General features: G+C 37.5%; 1 protein-coding gene across 2 annotated transcripts in view; it reads left to right on the top strand.

Moving 5' to 3' along the window:
- SARNP (SAP domain containing ribonucleoprotein) overlaps positions 1–22,659 on the top strand; it is a 74,301-nt gene that overhangs the window by 25,947 nt on the left and 25,695 nt on the right. For both annotated transcript variants that reach the window (XM_063293528.1, XM_063293529.1), the window contains exon 9: positions 517–585. In XM_063293528.1, the coding sequence (XP_063149598.1) occupies positions 517–585 (69 nt within the window). The remainder of the gene's footprint in view (positions 1–516; positions 586–22,659) is intronic.

Genomic DNA, 22,659 nt, shown 5'->3' with positions numbered 1-22,659 from the left:
GCCTTTGCAGTTTGACAAGAAAAGTGCAGGCATGTATTGCTGCTCATACCCCTAAACCTTGCAGCTTATAGTGCTGGAATATGTTGAAAATGTTTTCCTCTTCTTGTTACTTCAATTACTTCCATGTTGGTTATCTTAAGGCGCTTGATTGATAACTGCAGAAAGAAAGCTAGGCAGAACACTGAACTGAAAATAATAAATGTGGTTTCCACTTTTCCCATTTGTGCATTATTAAAAACAAAAAAACAGAATTAGTACCAACTGACCTGCTAAAATAGTAACTGAACGTTTTCTTAGAAGTAATTTGCAATAGGTCCTGTGGATGCCATTTTCATTCTCTCTTTAATTCCATAATTTGTTCAAAGATTATTGCAGTCTGAATATAGAAAGTAATTTTTTATTGTGGTTCAACAAATTCATCCATACTGGCACAATTTCAGCACTTACAATTATTAAACCTTTAAATTTATATGAGTATACCTGATTATATTAAACTGTTTTCTATTGCTTTTCTAGATAAATATAGACAAATTAAAGGAAAGGGCTCAAAGATTTGGTTTGAATGTTTCCACAATCTCCAGAAAGGTAAGGTTTCAGGGCAAGCACTACTATAGCAAGAGTGAATATTTGAACTTTTTAAAAATTTCAACAACACATAAACCTGTCATTTTACTTATATATATATATATATATTGATGAAACTTTCTGGCAGATCCATTGAGTTTCAAAAACAAATTACAGTTTTTAAAGGATTCACACTAAGGTGATAAATAACAATACTCATCGCTGAATAAAGACACATAGCTGTTTTTTAGCATGTATTTTTTACTGTCCTTGGGATACGTCTTTTCAAATAGGATAATTAAAATATTATTCTGTAGTTTAATTTTTTTCCTAAGAAGGTAGGTCTGCAAGTCCAAGTTTATTTCTCACCAAGGTGATAAACTTGTCTGCCACTTCAGATTAATTCAGAGGTTGAATTATGTAGAAAACAACATCAAGGAGAAGGCTAGGCTAGAACTCTTTTCTCTGTCTTCTAGTTTTCTTTGTAAAAGAATTTTTTGTTGTTTAATTTTTTGTTTTATATGTAAGAATATTTAGTAATACAAGCCCTTTCCTTAAGTTGCCCAAACTTAAGTATTTCTCCTTAGCAAGAACCCACATTGAGTGGTTCTTTCTTCCATCAGGAAAAGTTTCCAAAATTGAATGTAGAGAATTTGAATTCATAATAAGAAAATGAACAATATATGGAAGGAGTGAGCACCCAGTGCAGTAGTAGTTGAGAAAATGGACATTCTGCAGCAAAACATGTTTGAGTAAGTTATATTTGTATGCAACTTTCAGTAGAAATAATTGCATTAAGAAGAATGAGGAAAGAGGAAAAACTTTGGATCCATTTTGGAGAACGATACAAGGCCTAAAAGCTTTTCGCGGTTCTGTAGTTCAGTACCACCCCAGAAGAATACAGAGAAGGGGAAAAGAAACACCCCATATTCATTATTTCATGCCCTGAAATGTCCCTTGAAAGAAGTCTAGGAGTATGGCTGTGATTTTCCCCTAACCTTTGGCAAGTGAACTGTTCCATCCCCCTTGGGATTTGCACATTGAACCCGTAATGCGTTCCATTCTGTAGTAAGACTCTGAGCCTGGCACCAGGGAATTCAACCACGTAGAAAATAACCGGAGGTGGAGGCCACTTTCCTTCCCATCCTTTCACCCGGAGGCCGAGTGAAATCATGCAAGTGCATTAAAGCTGGAATATGTGGAGAGATAGGTCAGAATGAGAGGCTGCTCAAACATCATTAACCCTGTCAACAGGAGTGCACATTTTTCAGGAAGAATATATGCTTTGTCAGCATTTATGGCCAGGTTTCCTTTAAGTACAATTGTGTAGGTGAGGCATTATATAAATTCTAAGGTCTCTTTAAGAGCTCCACACAATTTTGTCTGCCTAGAATTTGATAGAAAGTGTAATGTAAGGATTATTTAATTTCAGTGCTCTTTACGATTATGTGTGAAGCTAGTTTCATTAGCAAATTGATCTCATCATTCACAGGGAAAAAATACTAACAAGAGAATGACATGTTTCAAAAAATCAATTATGAAATTAATTCTAGAAATATGTGTTTTTTACATAAGTTTTTTAACTATGTGTTTTATCTTTGTGATTTGCCTTGCATATATCAAGCAATAATTTCAGCCATTGGAACAATTACCAAGGGTTTTATTTCTTTGTTCCACTATTAAGTAGAATTCAGAAGCTTAGAAGTAGATTTTCTTTCTCTGAAGAGCACGCTCATGAATTTTATTGAGGAATATTATTGCTTGCTTCAATTAGCCTCTAGTATAGAGCTGCCCACCTGGGTGTTCTTTATAGCTTTTCATCACAGAACAGCCTGGTTGCATGAGTCTTTGCAGATTTTTAATGCCACGCATTGCAGCAAAATCTTTACAGTAAACCATTGTCTCTCTGGAGCCACATTTCATTTCCTATTCAAATTGGTTTTGAAAAAGCAAGGTGGGGGGAAAAGGAACATAGCCAAGGGCAATTTCAAACCTGCTGGGACGGGGGAGTAAACTTAGATTGGAGTGAACAGCTCTTCAGCTAATCTGTAGCTTTGAACCTACTGCCACTATAGAACCTATTAAGTTAGAAATCCTAAAATATAACAAACATCCTCCTCTTACAGTAGATTGTCACTGTTTGGTGTAATAGAAGTGGCAGGTGCTTGCTTTTGTTTTTGTCAGGACAGAGCTGTCAAATAAATTTTTAAAATAAATCAGGAAAGCATTTTTCTTTCCTGAACTAATCACATCTCCTCCCCTGTACTCTCATGGGAGGCCTCCTTTTAAAATTTACCCTCTGACCTGAGGCTGCTGTCCCTTGATTTCAGTGAGTTACACTTAAACTGCTCCCTTCCCTTGTAAATTTCCCCTATGTAGCAGCTGCTCTCTGTACCACTCAACCCCTTGCTTCCCACTGGGAGAGCTGATAGCTTGCAGGCTTCTGTGCTGCAAGAGGGCCACATCGTAACACAAAATCACATTCTCCGAGAGCTTGCTTTTTCTTTTTATGCATAAAACAACCTCATAGATATCCAGCAGGGGATTCTTTAGAGAGCCCTTAGATTAGCATAAATGTTCCTTTCTTTTTTCTGCATTGTATTATGTGTCACCATTCTCAGTCAAATAGATGACTAAAATAATTTGTACTCCACATCATCTAATTTAAGGGTTTGGGACTTTTTTTTTACAAGTACCTTATTAACCTTGAGCTTGTCAGGTTAGAGCTGGGAGGTAAAGTACTTGTTTGTCAAAGTCATGCTGCAAATGGAAGTAAAAGCAAGGATCTAACCTCTGACATCTTCGCATCACTTTTCTCAAACTCTCAAAGGTGGGTTTCAGTTAAAAGCAAACAAAAAAAGGAAGTTCCTGGTTCAGATTTTCTACTACAAAAGTTGGTGCTAAATAATCAAGCAGGAATTTATTTACAGAGTCACCATTACCAAATTTGTTGTAAAAAGTCTCCTGGTATTATCTCACACCATTGAGAAGAAGAAAAATCAGCTGGAATGAATATAATACCTTTACTCTTGAGGTGAAAGGCTGTAAGATAAAAGAAAGCTTGCTGTTATTCAGGGTTTTTTTAGCAGAAGAAACAAAGAAAAGTGTAGGGGGAGGAGGAAAGAAAAAAGGTAATGGAATAGTGGAAAAGGGGGATTTTCCCACAATAGTGGGGAAAAAGGGGGGATTCCCATCTTTTTGTTGTTCAGGAGCTTCTGACTCTTCATGACCTGGTAGACATCAGTTCACAAGGATTCTCTGTCAACCAGAACACAAGTTCTTGTTGTGCCATCAGTGATGGTATTTAGCCATATTGTCCTCTCTTGGCTTCTTTTTCAATTGCTTTTGACTTTTCCAAGCACCTGGGTCTTCTCTGATGATTCTTATATCCAAAATATTTTAAGTTTTAGGTTCATTGTAAGTATGTCCAGTGCTCAGTCTAGTTTTACTTTATGTAGTATTGGATTATTTATTCATCTTGTAGTCTAAAGTATTCGCAGCAATTTCTTCCAACATAATTAAGAGGGATCCATATTTCTTTGTTCAGCCTTTCTGATGGCTCAGTTTTCAGATACACATGTTACAACTATATGCTTGACAATACAAATCTTTGTATTCCTTGTGCTGTCTCAGCATTTTAATAGTTCGTCTAGCTATGTCATAGAGACTTTGTCCCAAGTAGAAAACATCTCTTTCATTACTATAGTATCATCTCTGTGATGTTTTGAGCCTATGAAGATAAAGTCTGTTAGTTCCTCACATTTATGATCCATATAGTCATGTGATTGACATTAAGGCGCTCTGCAACTGGCAGGCGTTTACAACTGTGGCAGCATCCCACGGTCATGTGATCGACACTTGTGCGCTTCACAGCTGGCTTCTAACAAGCAGAGTCAATGGAGAAGCCAGCAGTAAAATTGCAGGTTGTGGTCACATGATGTCTCACTTAACGACATGTGATGATTCACTTAATGGTCACAGCAGAAGTGAGGTCATAAGTCTGTTGTGGTCATGTGATGTTTTGCTTAATGGCCACGTTTAGCGACACAGTTGCCAGTCCCAATTGTAGTTGTTAAGCAAGGACTACCTATATATGCTCCAGACAGATAGAACCAAAAGTCAGGTCACATAGGCCAATTAACAATATGTTAATTTTTATTTTATTTATTTTATTTATTTATTTTCAGAGAAAATGTTACTGTGCCTAGGAATGTTCAAATGTCATGCAGTTTGGGATACTAAATGTGCTCCATAAAAGTACATTTAAATTTCTAACATTTTGAATGTCTTACTTGACTTACTTGATTTTAAATGTAAAATGTGAATGTTAACTAATGTATCTCCATATCCACTATAGTGGATTGTCCTGTTACTGTTTTTTCCTCTCCCCACCCCCACTCTCTTGAAATGATGTCATCATGCTCCAACTTTGGTAACCATGAATTTCGGCCTGTTGATTTTAGAATAATGAGAACTGACAAGATGAATAATAGTGCTGGCAGTCATGGCCATTTCAATACAGGGTTGCTGAAAGCAAGGGCACCACCTCCCCCATGCTGTTAGCTGTTTTGAAAAAAGTTTAATGGCCTGTTCAGATCTATGCTGTTGGTATGCAGATAGCATGCAGATCTAAATATCTTATATCTATTAAGGTATATTTTAATTATTAGATGATTGAAGAATACATATATCTTTGCTTTGCAATAATATGTTCCTTCATATTTTATCTTTAGTTTTTAAAGCCATTTGATTTTTTGGTTAATGTCAACTTAAATGGAAGTCACTTTCAGCATTTGCAAATTACACCTTTGCAAATTACACTTTCAGCATTTGCAAATTACACATATTTTTATATTTATTTATTTATTACTTGCTTTAGAGAGCTCAGGTTGGGTTAAACTAGTTCTAAATAGGCAGAATAAATCAATATCCAAGAAGTCTTTTGCATCTCATTATCATTTCTCTCTTCCCCTCCAAACTTGGAGTCCCCCCCCCTTTTTTGCCTTTTTATTTATTTATTTAAAGCATATATATGGCCACCCAAACAATGTGACTCTGGGCAGCATACAAAAAAAGTAAACAAAAGTACAAGAAAAAACAAGGAACATAGAGATAGTCCTCGCTTAACAACCATTTGTTTAGTGACAGTTCGGACTTACAGTGGTGCTGGAGAAAACGACTTGCAACTGGTCCTCACGCTTACGACTGTTGCAGCGTTCCCCCAGGGTCATGTGATCACGATTTGGGTGCCTGGCAGCCAGTTCACATTTAATGACTGTTGCAGCATCCTGTGGTTGTGTGATCGTCATTTTCGACCTTCCCTTCTGGCAAGTAAAATCAATGGGAAACTGCATGATTCGCTTAACGAGCACATCGTTCGCTTAATGCCGTGTTGATTCGCTTAACAGCTGCGGCAAAGAGGATCAGATTCACTTAATGACTGCTTCGCTTAGCAACTGAAATACCAGTCCCAATTGTGATCATTTAGTGAGGACTACCTGCACATCTAAAAAAATGAATCGATGAAATGGTGATCAGAGGCTAAAATTTGTTATATCCCGTCAAATGGGAACTCTGCTGATCCTGACCCAACCAGCCCTGTACTTTTAGATTACCCCTATGCTCTGTCACATTTCTACAAGTGGTTGGCTCTGATTCAGAAATAGATAGTATTGTGCACACAACAAGTATTCTTTAATAAATTCCTGCCTGCTCCTACATACATATTTGTATATTTATTCTATTTGTTTGTTACATTAATATCCCATTTTTGATTCAGCTCAAAATGGTGTGCATAGCAATCCCCTTTTTTCTGTAGAGGACAAAAAAAGATTGTGGTATGAAAAGATTTAAACATTAAATACAGGTAGTCCTCATTTAACAACCACAATTAGGACCAGCAGCTTGGTTGTTAAGCAGTCACTAAGTGAAACAGTGACTGTGCTTACAATCTTCAGCTTTCCTGTGCTTTGTAAATACAAGCATCAGTTGTAAAGCATCAGTTTTTCACTTTTGTGATGGGTCACTAAACTAGACAGTCACTAAATGAGGACTACCTGAGGTCTCTAATACAACTTTTGTAATGTTGGACCTGGTAGCTGTAAGTCCCTGTCCACTAAGAAAGCAAATAATAATTCCAGTTGTTTTGAAGAAACTCCCAAGTTCCTTTAAGCTGAAGTATAAAATTGGGTAGTATTACTACACAAAGCTGTATTTCCCAACAGGCAAATGGAGTATATACTTTATATTCAGCAGTAATAGGGATTTCTTGATATTTTGGTAAGAGGTTATTACAGATTAATTGCAAACTTTTAGCAGCTTAAAATTGTGATGAGAAGGGGAAATATTTTGACTGCTGTTTCTGACATTGAACTTGGAAATATCTTGATTTTATTTTCATTGTCTTGTACAAAATCTAAGAACTTTTTTAATGAAATAAATCCAGGTGTAAATAGTTAATAATTCAAATATTAACAGTAGCACTGAAAATTTAGAGAATTGTACAAAATAATTGAGATGGATAGCAGTTCATTGTAGCTATACTACAGTTGATCTATTCCAAATAGACAACTCGCTACCTTTTGGGAAAAAAACACTTCTCTTTAAAGTTTCCTTTTAGAACATTTATTTTCAGTAAATATGTATGTGATACCTTTTATTACATTTATGTTACTATTGTTTATTTTTTATCTGTCCAATAATGAGAGTTATCTGAATAGATTGCAAAACTATTTAAATACATAAAATTGTTTTAAAAAATAAATAGCACAGGAAGCTTTTTGTAATAAAATATATAGAAGCCACAATCATAATGTAGTGTGGACAATTGAAATCAAAACTAAAATTTTTAAATCTAAAATGTTTGGAAAAATTATTTCAGTCTGACATTGAAATGACACTGGTATAGCAGCTAGCCATGTCCTTCCACCAAAAAACAAAACAAAAACCCTCTCTCTCTGGTAGCCATTCACACAGCCAAAGAAGCAACTCTGCTAACTAAGAGGCAGACCTTCAAAGGTGACAGGGGTGCTTGAGCAGGTATGTAAGAGAGAAGACCTTCCTTTAGATAGAACTTATCCTGATGAGAGTTAACTGGCCTGTGCCAGCTCTTTGGGACAGGGCTGGAAACATGTGGGCTGATCAACTATTGATACAATTATCTGATACCAGTTGGATCCAGTTAGTGATTTTTCGCCTCTCTTTTTGACTTAATTGAATCAAAAGGTATTACAAACTCAAGAGGTTACCAGAGTGTGTATAAATGATGTCAGGTTGTCTTTTCCAAGTGGCATCGCAGTAGGTATATCAACCTGAACTGATTAAAATGTCTTCATAATTAGTGAGGCCACTTGTCCCACCATCTGCATCCAAAAGTATATATTCACGTCCCCAAATAACATATATTAAAGTTCCTACAAGAATTCTTTATACATTTATTAATACAGTTGTATATAAAGCTGAGATAATTTTTATATGGTACGAAGTTAAATAAGACAACTTTCTGGAAATTTGAATATATATTTATGTGGGGGTTATGGCAATGAACATGACAGTGTATCAGTATTTTAAAATACCTTATTTGTCAGAAATGTTTTCTGTAGCAATTTAAAGATCTTTCTGTTTTTGCTCTTGGGATTTTTTCCCCCATTCTTCCTTGAAGTACTCTTCTAACTCAGAAATATTCTTAGTTTTTTTGTGTGCACTGGATGTTTGAGATCTCCCCACAGATCTTTAAAAATATTCCAGTCTGGGGACACTTAAGGCCATTTCAAACTCTTTATCTTTCTTTCCTGTAAGTACTTCATGGTTGATTTGGAGGTAAGTTTTGGATCACCTTACTGAAGTATCCAACCTCTCTTCCATTGGTTTGTATATTAAACAACCGGGGACCACCAAACATATTTGTTTTTCTTCCTGCTTAATGTTGAACCATTCACTAAACATTCCATTTTCACCACCCATACTGTACTTGTATCATATCACACTTACTGCAACCTTCACCTTTGTATTTGCACAAAACCTTTCATAGTTCAAGCCTATTCACATTATAATCTGCTTGCCCTAAATCAACAAAGATATAATAACCTTTCTTACATTCATATTTCTCAGTGACCTGCTGAAAAGCGGAAAGCTTATATGTGTATCCCATGTCTACCATAAAGTTGCACTGTACTTCCTAAATTTTGCTTATTGTTACTTCTCATATGCTTTCAATCAGAATTGTGTCAAACACCTTATGAGGCAACTGAAACTGTAGTTTCAGTGAAATATCCTCCTGTAATTTGTGTATTCCCTCTTTTCATTATCCTTGTAACCTTCACTAATCCTCTCTTTCATCATGAAGAAATAGATCAGTCATGCTTTTAGACTTATATTTATTCCTTTGCTATGTGTTTGTATGAATAGACTTATTCTTGAACCATGTATTCAAAACCGACCTTTTTCTGAGCAAATAATCAGCATTCTCATTTATTCTTGGACCTCTAAATGTCCCTGTCATTTTTTTTCCTGTGTTCTTTCATCTCATTGCCACATACCCATTCATGTCACCTATTAAAATAGCTTTTTATCATTTACTAGAGATAACATACAATTATTAATAACCTGTGAATTCCTAATTTCATTCATAGTTTCTGATATTCTTCCCCCTTCTCTTAGTTTCACAAACACACAACTTACCTATCCTTTCATGACATTGGTTAATTCATGCTTTTGACCATTTAATCCTTTCCCATATGCTGTGATATTTTGATATGTGCCCATAAATATTGATCTCTGCTGCTCATCATGTGTGGTGGATTTCAGTAATGCTGCTGGTTCTCAGGAAGGAGGGAGCACATTCCAAGGAGGAGGGCCAGGTAAGAGAAAATACAGTCCAGGGATGGGATGTGGGAAGATTAAGAGGTTTAGGCTAGCCCTGCCCTAGAGCCTTCCCAGGTTACTTCCCCTTAGGTTAAGTAGGGTAGTTTTAGTCTGGCAAGATTCTCTCTATACGGTGTGAGCAAATAAAGAAGTTTGACTGGATTGATTCTTCGTCATTCTTGGACTGGGCCTGACATCGTGACTGGTCAAGCGAGTCTTTTTAGTAAGATAGAGATGGTGTGAGAGCCAGTTTGGTGTAGTGGCTAAGGCATCAGGCTAGAAACCGGGAGACCGTGAGTTCTAGTCCCGCCTTAGGCACAAAGCCAGCTGGGTGACCTTGGGCCAGTCACTTTCTCTCAGCCCTGGAAAGCAGGCAAGGCCAAACCACTTCCGAAAAACCTTGCCAAGAAAACTGCAGGGACTTGTCCAGGTAGTCTCTGAGAATTGGATATGATTGAATGGATTAAAAAGAGAGAGAGAGAGAGAGGTGGTGTAGGCTATGTTACCAGCATGCATGCAGCATTCTCTACTAACAGTGACAACCATACCTGTCAGTTTGGGTGCATTTTGATCAATAGGCCACAAGCACAGTCAAAGCACAGTTCTACCCCTAGCATGCTCTCATTCTTGCAAGCTAGAATCCCTAATTTAGTGCCTGCCTTGCAAGCCAACATACTGAATGTACAGAATACTTCACAAATTTGCATATCATTCTTGGACAAGGTTTATTTTGGGATGTATCTTTTGAGAGAACACTTTGAATAACAAGTGAGATAAAATGAAGGTATATAAGGCAGTATTAAATAGTGTCACTTGAAACAAATATAGTCCTGTTCCAAGTGCCAGTTAACACGGGAAAAAGCCTTGTGCTGTTTTGGGGCAGGAAATGGGGATAAAGGAGTGTACTAAATTAGGCTTGTGCACAAAATGTATAAATTTTTTGTTCCACATTTGAAACAGAACAACAACACTTGTTGGCTGTATCCCAATGGAACAAAACACATATTCCATCATAGAGGATAATAGGAATTTTTAAAAAGCCACTTGTTTTCTCACTTCTCATCAAAAGGCAACTAAAGTAGGTAGTATAATAATCTGTGCTAAGTACTACCAACTATTTGAACTACATATACTATTCTGTGGCTAAGAGGATGGTTTACCAAAAAATTAGCTCCATAGCAAAGAATAGAAGCAACAATTAAGCACACATTTTGCAACTGGCCCACCTCACACATATCCACTGAACTGAGTATAGCAAAGAAGCAATAACAATGAATTCACTTCAACAATACAGCCCATGACAAACTTAATAATAGCAAAAATGCATTTCTACAATTGTTTGGTCCTGTTTGCAAAGCTAAACAATTAGTTTTTGCTGTCTTCACCCTGAGAGTTCAGTCTCATAGCAACACTGTTGTGCACATATACAGTGCACACTTACGCATATGGCAACCTGCCTTGAAAGAAAGGAACGGTGCGCACAAGAACAACAACATATCACAAGGCACAATGTTTTACTGTAGGTCTGCTAAAAAAGCTTCCCAGATATGGAGAAATCCTCATGTAGTTTATAAAATGATACTATGCTAACTTTGATATTAAAACGGAATGGGATGTTTATTCTGTGCCTCTCACTTTCTGGTGTTCAGTTTTTTATGTGCTTTCTGAGGAGCCTCTTTTTGACTTACATAAATACAAGATTTATCTCACCAGATAAAACATTCAGATTCACAGAGCTATAATGATCTGTGGATGTAGTTGGTATATTAGTTCTAGGTTTAGATGGTATATTTTGCATATGTCAGTAGTTGGTATATGTATATTTTCCTGTATACATTTTCCTTCTAAATTGCTGTTGAAAATATAATATATAATTGTTCTTGTCTTGAATTTAAATAATTCTTTATTTTCTTTAATATAAAATTGGTCCTGATAAGATATTCTAGAATAATCTCTCTCTCTCTCTCTCTCTCTCTCTCTCTCTCTCTTTCTCTCTCTCTCTCTCTCTCTCTCTCTCTCACACACACACACACACACACACGCACACACCTCATTTTATTTGGGATGAAACAAATGTAATACTGAAGATAATTTTCAAAACAATTATTTCCAGATTTTGAAAAGACTGAAAAACAATCCTTTCTGTCCCAAAATAGCATATTCTTCCAAATTCCTGTAGCCATTTTTAATGTTCTGCCTTCACTAAATCTATAATATAGGAAATAGTAATACTTGTGAGAAGAACTAAATGCAAGAATAAAGTTGAACCATAGTGATTTCACTGGCTTTTAGTGCTTTCAGCTTCTTTGTGTATTTCTGATAGACTGAATGTTTATCACACTTCAGGGTTTAGGATTAAACTATTATTAACATTTACTGTATATCATTCTTCCCATTTACATTACATGATACTTGAAAAATAATGAGAGTGTTCTAAAGGGTCAGCAGGGCTCCTAATCTTTGCTTTCTTCACAGTGTCATTTGAAAAGGATTTTGAGTCCTTAACAAAGTTCGGGAGTAGTGGAGGGGTTGCTTAAAGCAAAGACAATGGCAAGGGGTACTCCTCGACTTTACTTTGTTCAGTCATTTGGTTCTTCATTTGTCCCTGCTGTGAAACAGAACTCACCTTTTGTCTGTAACACAAATACATCTTTTTCTTCAACCCCACCCCCCACCCTTTGCCTTCTATTATAATTCAGTCAATGATGTCATTATGTGTGCCATTCAGGGAACTGTTGAACCACATGGCTGCAGGAATTTGGAGGAGCAGCTAGGAGAAGAAAAGAGAGCTGTGCTCTCTCTTTTAGTCTTCAAGGGTTTATTCTGATTTTAACCAGAGAAACGAAAGTCACATTTATTTTTTAAATCCCTGTTCATGGTGAAAAAAAACCAAAACTAATTTAAAGTGAGAAGAGCAGAGTAGTCATACATGAGGTCAACTGTAATGTTTTTCTTTAGAATGAATAAGCCTTTGAAAAGTTCCAATTCAACCCACAGTCATTTTTCAAGTATTTTTATTAGTGCTTTCTCTTGCTTAACAAAAAAATTCACCATTGTCATTATTTTTGTACTTTATTATTATTATTATTTGTTTGATAAAATACTTGTCTAGTATAGCTAGAGAAAGGGTGTATTTATATAAAACAAGATCTTCAGGCCTTGAAGTATCAGTAATATTCCTGTGATATTTGATGAGAATTCCTTCAATATGTTGTTAATACTTGAGCACCTTCCTCTGTCATGGAACTAAGACTGCTCCAAAGAATTCCCACAGCCACTGTAATTATTTTTGGGAGGAATGGTGGGGCTGCACATTTTATTTTAGATTCTTTAAAAAGTGCTGATGTAATAAAATAATTAAATGTAAGCCACCTATTGTAAGCATATTCTAAAGGAGTCTACTCCGTGGCTTGTAAAATTAAGTGTGTCCAGTCTTATAAGGAATAAAATACCTTGTAAAATAATACCTTCCATATTCATGGCATTCTACAAGGTTGATAGGACAAGCCTTTAGAAATGAAGATAAGGAAAACTATAAAAATGAAAGGAGATAAGCAGAAGGATATATGAGGATTTGACATTTCCCATTTATTTACTGTAGGTCATTGGAAAGTTATAGCTTGTTCCCCATTTCTGATTTGACTTTCCTTAATTTCTTTTTGAAGAGGTTATTAAGTATTAGTACCAAATCAGCTTGAATGTTTAGATGTGAAGTTGTTATAAAGATAATCTACATTTAATATCTTATGTTCATGTGATCATTTTCCATAATTGCAGATATAGCATCCTGATTAATGCACTACATATAAAAAGGACGAAAATCTCTACTTTGACCATATAGTTTCCTAAATAATGTCAACCAGTGCTTGTTACTGTTAGTACAGGCATTTATTTTTAAAAACAAAGTCTGGATTAATGCATAGTTTAAGGCAATGGCAATAGCTATCCTAGGCACTATGAAATTAAATGCTATTCCTGAACTGCTCGTTTCATGAAGCATGATCCTTCAATTCTGTGAAAATGTATTTGTCTCCTTTTGGATATTTATTTATTTATAAGATTTAAATAGTCACCCATCTGACATATCATAAACCTGGGCAGCATAATAAAACAGTATAATAAAACAATAAAAAACATAAAACCAACATTAAAAAAAAACTCCTGGTGCCCTGAAAGACAACACATCCTACCGACAATTTCCCTGGCCTCTAATCAACACACTATCCTTTGTGGGAAAATCCAGGCTTCTTAAAGGCTTTTCGGAAGACCAGGGGGGTAAAGGTCTGCCAGATCTCAGGGGGAAGGATGTTCCAAAGGGCAGGGGCTGCTACCAAGAAGGCACGCTGCCTAGGTCCCACTAAATGGCAACAGATTTTCTAAACGTTTGCATAACCTTGCCGTTGAATCTTACCAGAACTTCATAAGGTTCTTACTGATGTATCAAAAGATTCTGAGTGAACAAATAGCGCCAAAGTTGGGGGCTTGTGCATTTATTTCATAAAGTAATCTAATGTGATGTATGTCAGTTTGAAAAAGTATTTTCCCCCTAATTCAGTTAATTTAAATAGAGGGATAACTAGGACCAGTTGCATAAGTACTTAATTAAACAATTAGAGCTGATGTGGGCCAACATTGCTGTACAGAAGTCTCACACTGGCTTTTCTCACAGGGAAATGTTCACCATATAGGTTCTAGAGTTATGTCTTGATCCACTTAGAAGAATTTCTGAATGTCTCTGTAAAGTCATTGATGCCTATTAACGTGGAGAAAATCACAAAGTCATTTCTAAAGTTCTCTGGCTCCACTGATCCCCAGATAAAGATATAGTGAACCTTCGAATCACTCCAAGAGTGCAGCATAAAAGATCCAGGAAGACACAGGGTACCCAGAATAATGCCCAGGAATCTGCAGGCCTCTGTTATTTTGGCTAAAGTGTTCATACCTCCATCAGCAGAAAAGCACTTGGTCAGAATGGGATTATTGGGAAAGTAGAAGGTGGGCACGATTGCTTTTTAAACTAGCAGCAAGAGACAAGTTCTGTATGCAGTTGTTCCTGAATGACCTCTCTCTGTTCAGTGATCCTGGTTGCTTTCTTCGTTCATCAAGAACCTCCAGGTGATTAAAGCAGCAGAAGTGACACCTAGAGCAGTGGTGGAGGAAGACTGGAAGTAAATCTGACTGAGCATGGATATGGGGCAGTCTTGACTATTTATTTATTTAATTTTTATAGGGGGAGATTGGAAGGATGACTGGCCGTGTTAATTGAGACTCTTTTTGGCTTATTGATTTCTATGAATGGATAGGGTGCTCACTAGAATTTCTTTTTAATGTGGGCTGGATCCATGCCTATTCTGGCTCTTGTGGAGAGCAAGGGATTGTGATCAGATGGTTCTGGAAGGTGGTCAACACTTCATTGTGGGAAAGAGTATGTCCTATAGCCTTAAGAGAGGCCCCACCTTGATCCAGCTGTATTTGACACCTACCACCCTGTCTCCAATCTTCTTGCTAGGAAGGTTGTTGAAATATTGGAGAGGCATCTTCAGAGCTCCCTAAAAGAAGTGTATTATCTGGACCCTTTTCAGTTGAGATTCAGGCATAGTCATGGGATGGAAACAGCAGGGGTTGCACTGATTGATGATGTTTGGTCATCCCTTCAGGTCTTATTAGACCTCTCAGGTGCCTTTGAGACCATCAGCCATGTTATCCTTCTGGATTGTTTGTTTGGGTTGGGGTCACTGTACTCCATTGATTCTAGTACTTCCTCAATGGATGACTCCAGTCAATCACTGTAGGTGGGAGGAGTTCAGTTGGTGGTCTCTCACATGTGGAGTACCTCAGGCTTGGTTCTCTTTCCCCTACTTTTAACACTTTCATGAAGCCACTGAGAGAGATCGTCCATCACTGCAGAGTGCAGAATCATCAATATGCTGATGATACCAAATATACATTACCATTCTAGGCTGTTCCAGTAATGCTGTTAAAGTCTTGTCCAGGTTCCTGGAGTCTGTTATGGTTTGGATGGGAAGAAACAGGCTGAAGTTAAACCATGTCATAAGAACTGCCAACCATCTAGTTTCAACTAGCCCAACTAGAGGAAATGTTTATTAATAATGGCCCTTTCCCCGAGAAGTAGAAGAGCCCTGATGGCATTATCCTTCCAGAAACAAGTGAAAACAGAGCTCTTTCAGATGGCTTTTTAAATGTTTAAATTCAATATGTTGAGGGAATGTCATTTATAGAGTTATAATGCCACAGGTTTTTTAAAATTATAATTGTATTATTACACGGTGGATATTTGATGTTTCTACATCCTTTGCAGCCAAAGGTGGCGGACATCTATACAGTCGGTAAAAACAAGACCTGGAGCTGACTGTAGTTCAGATCACGAACTTCTTATTGCACAATTTAGGTTCAGACTAAAGAGATTAGGGAAGACCCACAGATCAGCTAGATATGAGCTCACTAATATCCCTAAGGAATATGCAGTGGAGGTGAAGAATAGATTTAAGGGACTGGACTTAGTAGATAGGGTCCCGGAAGAACTATGGACAGAAGTTCGCAACATTGTTCAGGAGGCGGCAACAAAATACATCCCAAAGAAAGAGAAAACCAAGAAGGCAAAGTGGCTGTCTGCTGAGACACTAGAAGTAGCCCAAGAAAGAAGGAAAGCAAAAGGCAACAGTGATAGGGGGAGATATGCCCAATTAAATGCAAAATTCCAGAGGTTAGCCAGAAGAGAGAAGGAATTATTTTTAAACAAGCAATGCGCGGAAGTGGAAGAAGACAATAGAATAGGAAGGACAAGAGACCTCTTCCAGAAAATTAGAAACCGGAGGTAAATTCCAGGCCAAAATGGGTATGATCAAAAAGAAAGATGGCAAGGACCTAACAGAAGAAGAAGAGATCAAGAAAAGGTGGCAAGAATATAAAGAAGACCTGTATAGGAAGGATAACAATATCGGGGATAGCTTTGACGGTGTGGTCAGTGAGCTAGAGCCAGACATCCTGAAGAGTGAGGTTGAATGGGCCTTAAGAAGCATTGCTAATAACAAGGCAGCAGGGGACGACGGCATCCCAGCTGAACTGTTCAAAATCTTGCAAGATGATGCTGTCAAGGTAATGCATGCTATATGCCAGCAAATTTGGAAAACACAGGAATGGCCATCCGATTAGAAAAAATCAACTTATATCCCCATACCAAAAAAGGGAAACACTAAAGAATGTTCATACTATCGAACAGTGGCACTCATTTCACATGCCAGTAAGGTAATGCTCAAGATCCTGCAAGGTAGACTTCAGCAATTCATGGAGCGAGAATTGCCAGATGCACAAGCTGGGTTTAGAAAAGGCAGAGGAACTAGGGACCAAATTGCCAATATCCGCTGGATAATGGAAAAAGCCAGGGAGTTTCAGAAAAACATCTATTTCTGTTTTATTGACTATTCTGAAGCCTTTGACTGTGTGGACCATAACAAATTGTGGCAAGTTCTTAGCGGTATGGGGATACCAAGTCATCTTGTCTGCCTCCTGAAGAATCTGTATAACGACCAAGTAGCAACAGTAAGAACAGACCACGGAACAACGGACTGGTTTAAGATTGGGAAAGGAGTACGGCAGGGCTGTATGCTCTCACCCTACCTATTCAACTTGTACGCAGAACACATCATGCGACATGCTGGGCTTGAGGAATCCAAGGCTGGAGTTAAAATCGCTGGAAGAAACATTAACCATCTCAGATATGCAGATGATACCACTCTGATGGCTGAAAGCGAAGAGGAACTGAGGAGCCTTATGATGAAGGTGAAAGAAGAAAGTGCAAAAGCTGGCTTGCAGCTAAACCTCAAAAAAACCAAGATTATGGCAACCAGCTTGATTGATAACTGGCAAATAGAGGGAGAAAATGTAGAGGCAGTGAAAGACTTTGTATTTCTAGGTGCGAAGATTACTGCAGATGCTGACTGCAGTCAGGAAATCAGAAGACGCTTAATCCTTGGGAGAAGAGCAATGACCAATCTCGATAAAATAGTTAAGAGCAGAGACATCACACTGACAACAAAGGTCCGCATACTTAAAGCACTGGTGTTCCCCGTAGTAACATATGGCTGTGAGAGCTGGACCATAAGGAAGGCTGAGAGAAGGAAGATCGATGCTTTTGAACTGTGGTGTTGGAGGAAAATTCTGAGAGTGCCTTGGACTGCAAGAAGATCAAACCAGTCCATCCTCCAGGAAATCAAGCCAGACTGCTCACTTGAGGGAATGATATTAAAGGCAAAACTGAAATACTTTGGCCACATAATGAGAAGACAGGACACCCTGGAGAAGATGCTGATGCTAGGGAGAGTGGAAGGCAAAAGGAAGAGGGGCCGACCAAGGACATGGTGGATGGATGATATTCTAGAGGTGACGGACTCGTCCCTGGGGGAGCTGGGGGTGTTGACGACCGACAGGAAGCTCTGGCGTGGGCTGGTCCATGAAGTCATGAAGAGTCAGAAGCGACTGAACGAATAAACAACAAAATATTGTGTAATTATCTTTGTACATTGCCAAGAGATGCTTGATGGTAGTGGTTATAAATCTGACAAATAAATGTTAACAATTATCTTAGTTTTGCCAAAAAAAACACTTAGATGACCTTCCAGACTTCTGGAGGAATGTTCTGTAGACAGAAGACTCAAAAGTGAGTGTCAAAAGAGAGCCAGTTTGGAGTTATGGTTAAGGTACTGGAATAGAAACCGGGAGAGCACGAATTCTAATCCTCTCAGGTATAAAAGCTGGCATGGCGACTTTAGGTCACTCTCTCTTAGCCCAATCCACCTTACAACAACTCTTTTTGTTGTGGAGAAAATAGGAAGTGGGAATATTATGTAGGCTGTCAAGTTGTACAAAATAAAGGTAGGGTATCAATCCAATAAAAATGAAAGTGAAAAGTTTTGAGCTATATCAGAATAGCTAAACACACTGCATTCTACAGTAAGAACCTCATATCATCTGTCAAGCACAGAGATAGTAGTGTTACATTGGGGATGAGTTGTTACCTCAGGAACTGAACAACTTGCCATCATTGAAGGAAGCACAAATTCTGCTTTATATCATAGAATTCTAGAAAATATCAAACTATTCGTTATTAGCAGATACTGAAGGGCAGGTGGGTCATGCAGCAAGTTTGTGACTCCAAATATGGAAGCAAGTCTACAAAAGAATGTTTGAAGAACATTTCAGTGTTTTGGAATGGCCAAAGCCCAGACCTAAAGGCTGTAGAAATATTGTGGCAGGACCTGAAACAGGCAGTTCATGCTAGAAGACCATAATGTGTTTGGTTGCAATAATTAAGCTAAAGATGATGCAGTTGTTCACACTGGCACATTGCTGTTGGATGACTTTGTTTATGAACTAAATGAAACAAGCATCTAACATTTGTGCTATATGTTCAGTCAGTCTCTCTTTATTCATCAGTAAGATCTGCATGAAATTCTGATAAAAGCTTTAGTGCAAAGTTTGATAAAACTTAAGAATATCTGAAAGGAGGTGAGGTGTTTCTGTATATATATTTATTTGGAAATAAATGCCACTGAGCTCAGTAGAGCCTAGTTAATAGGACATAGAATTAAATTTGTTGGCTTGGGAAGAATGTGTGCCAAAAGGCAAGATAAAATATGCAGCTGAGAAGTTAAATGAGATCTTGGAAATAACAGAACTTTTCTTTAAACTATTCAGGAGAAGACTGGATTGTATTTTATCAACAGTGTATTGGCATCCAGGCCCCTAAAAGCCAAGATAGGCATAACTGGTTTATTTCTTGAAAATCAATTGATTTGCAAGTCTTCATGAGAAATTACATGTTTACAAGTTTTCCATCATATGAGAATACATTCCTTACATATTATTGGCTGATCTCAAAAAGCTAAAAATTGGACTTAATTAATATTTGGATAGGAATTTCCAGAAAACACTAAACCAATAGCCTAGACTGGGAAGTTTAAAAAAAATCTTGAAAAAGCAGTAGAAAGTAGTTTCCATATTATCGCCAAGAAAATGATGTGGATGTGTTCATGTAATTGCTAGGAGTCAGGCTCAGTGAAGGAAAACTTTATTTAGATTCACTAAGCTAGTAAAGATTATGTAGCAGATAGTATAGCCATGCAAAATGTTGAAGGGGTGTTTTGCATAAATAATGCTTCAAGTGAAGCACTCTCTCAAAGGGTTAGCAACCCCTGGCTTCTAAGGGTGAAATGGCCATGTCACTGTGACTTGCTCTGTGTTGGACTCATCTGAGCCTTCTCTTGCAGCACTAGCTGAAGTGCTTGTTTGGCTTTGGGAAACACTCTGGGATTGCTTGCAGTGTGCCCAGAAGATGGCTATCCCTGAGCAGTTTCAGTGGGCATTGAAGGTCTTCTAGGCTGGATAACTTTGGTAAATGGTTTGAGCAATGGGTGTTGAAGCCAATTGGCCTGGACCCTTCTTTGGTGAGGAGGCAGTGAGCAGCACCTATGAGGTGCTTGCCAACCAGACTTCCAGGGTGAGTGGCTTTGCCATGTACACAGAGCTGCCGTTGCACACCTGCACAGAGCCTGCTGGAGCTGCCTCTGCTCATGACAGATGTCTTCCTGGCTGGGAGGACTCTTACACACAGCACTGGCCAAAAGCAGTTTGAGCCCACCAAAATCATTTCATTGAGGTGAATTGGGTGGACTCTTCCCTTTCGCAAAGTAAGCACGTCACCTCCACAGCCTGAATGGCTTTGTTCCAATGAATCTGCTTTACTCTCACTAATCTCTTATCTAGTACAATCTCTAATATTTGTGTGTAACGAGTTTAGTAGTGAAAGATAAATTTAAAACTTTCATGCTTGTAATAAGAGTGATTTGAAATATTAGTCAAGAGATTTTATAATAGCTTCCTGATTTTTTTAGCTTCTCGAAAGAAAAAAGACCAACAATAGAGGGGCCCTAATAATGTAGCCTTTTGTGATATACAAAAAAAGATCATGAACTGTACAGTTACTGTTAACTGTAAACAAACTACCTAAAGCTCTTTGTGGCCATTTTTGTATTCTCCCACACTTAGTTTTGGTTTTGGTTGCATTCAAAAAGCACGTAACAATTCATAATTTTATTACTGCAGGCTGCAGTAATAAATTTATGCTCTCTTTGTTGACAAGAGTGGGCCACTGTAGATTTCTATATCAAAATTACTGTTCTTTTAAAAGTTGGTCCAGTCTTTTTATCAACAGCCTCCTCAATTACATATGTATTTTTTAAAAAATCAAGTATAACTGAAAAAAAAGTGAAGAATGAGCAATATGCCATAACAGATGTAAAACTATGCATTCTATACATTCTAGCCCCCAGCAGCATGATTTTTGATAATGGTACGATTTTAATGACAAAACATTATATAGCATAGACATCTGAAATAAGATAACTCAGTAGGATAGTCCTACATGTTGATTTTGAAAGTAGTAATCCTTTTCCATCCTCAACATCTGTAAATTTTCCATCTCAATTGGCTAATGCTTCTAATTTATAGCATCATTAATAGTCTCCATCCAGTTCTAGTCACAAGCAGCTAGTGGTCCTCCATCTATTGTCTCAGTCAATTCAGTGGGGTCTAGATAAAAATTGTGATGTGCATTTAAAGTGAATCTCCACATGTCCTGATGACTGCATGCAAGAGCACTCAGCTCCACACACAATTTATTTTGCTGTGTCATGGCATTTCTGCATTACAGGCCCCATGATCCTGAGAAAAGGCACAGATATTTAAGGAGCTGCTGACAGGTGCTGTGTAGCATCCCCACACACTCCAAAAACCATTTTCCCTTTGAATTAGAAGCACTGCATACCCTTAATATGTATATCCTGTGACTGCATAATCTGGTCATTTCTCTAATTACAACCTCAAATGCAACAACAATGGTAATAGATACATACAACCCTTGCAAACTAACAAACCTCACATATTCACATTTCCTGCATGGCATATGTTGCCCGGTGTAATGAAATGTTTACAACCTGCGAATCTAAACCAGACAGCCCTTAACAACCAAACAGGAAAGTAACATCTTTTCAAAACCATGGGCTAATATTTGTCATGGTTACACTGATCTTGAGTTGTTCATTTTTAGAATGAACAACTCTGAACCATTGAAATCATTGTGACAAAATTGAGCTCTAACCCTATTACCTAGAATATTTTTTTTCTTAAAATATTCAAATGGTACAGAAATGCTTCTTTGTCTTTTTGCCTGCACCTGAGATGTGTCTCTCACTGTTCCACATGGCATTCCTTATGTATGTTTCATCCTCTGATGTCTAGGTCAAAGAATGCTTTTCAACTACAGAATTAAACTCTGGGAGTTGCAGGTGTGCTCTTAACACATGGCTGTGACTTTTTTTGTGCCTCACTCCCCTGCTGATCCTGTTTGGAGCAAGCATAAACTTTTATCCGTGAAGGCCTTGGTATTTTGACACAGAGAGCTTTCAAAACTGCTGACTCTCAGAACTTTGCCCTTTTACAAATCCAACACCTCAGACAATTTTGATCTTTTAAGCTTTCTGCTTTTCTTGGCTTATATTTTTTTTCTAAGTAGAGGGAGTTTAGGAAATAAAAGAAGGAACAATGAAGGTGATATTCATGATATTCACCTTCCCCCATTCCTGCATTTGAATAGATTATGAATTATATAATCCAATAATGGACTGTATTTGTGATTAAGAGATCTGTATATTTTGTTGTACAAAGATGTATCTAATTCTTGTTGTACAGCGATGTTGTACAAATGTGTCTACTTCATAGATAAATTTTTGTCCAACGAGCACTCAAAATTCTTAGATTTAGTTAACAGGGCCTACATGAAATACCAAATAGAGATGCTATTTCAAATGCAGATGGAAATGAATATTGATTATACTGCTGTAATATCACTATGTAAGCAAGTACTCTGATATTTCACATTTTAAAATCAAATTGTGATGTGAACTTGTCAGCTGTCAGCATAGAAACAAAGCCATGAACTTAATGTAGTTCACAAACACAGCTTCATTTCCAAATATCTTTGAGGCTCTGAAAAGATTGGTTCAACGTACATTCTTGTTCACATACATAGAATTCCTGGTGATGCATACCTTACGAAAGGATGGAAATAACGTGTAGTACTTTATTTTCTCCTGGGCTTTAAATTAAGAGCTTTGCCAATTTGACTGGTCCTGAAAGAGGAAGGTTAGTCACACATTC

Source organism: Candoia aspera, chromosome 2 (genome assembly GCF_035149785.1).
Source record: "Candoia aspera isolate rCanAsp1 chromosome 2, rCanAsp1.hap2, whole genome shotgun sequence".
Classification (NCBI taxonomy): Eukaryota; Metazoa; Chordata; class Lepidosauria; order Squamata; family Boidae; genus Candoia; species Candoia aspera.
The sequence above is the reverse complement of the archived record's forward strand: the minus strand, read 5'-3'. Positions and strand labels throughout refer to the sequence as shown.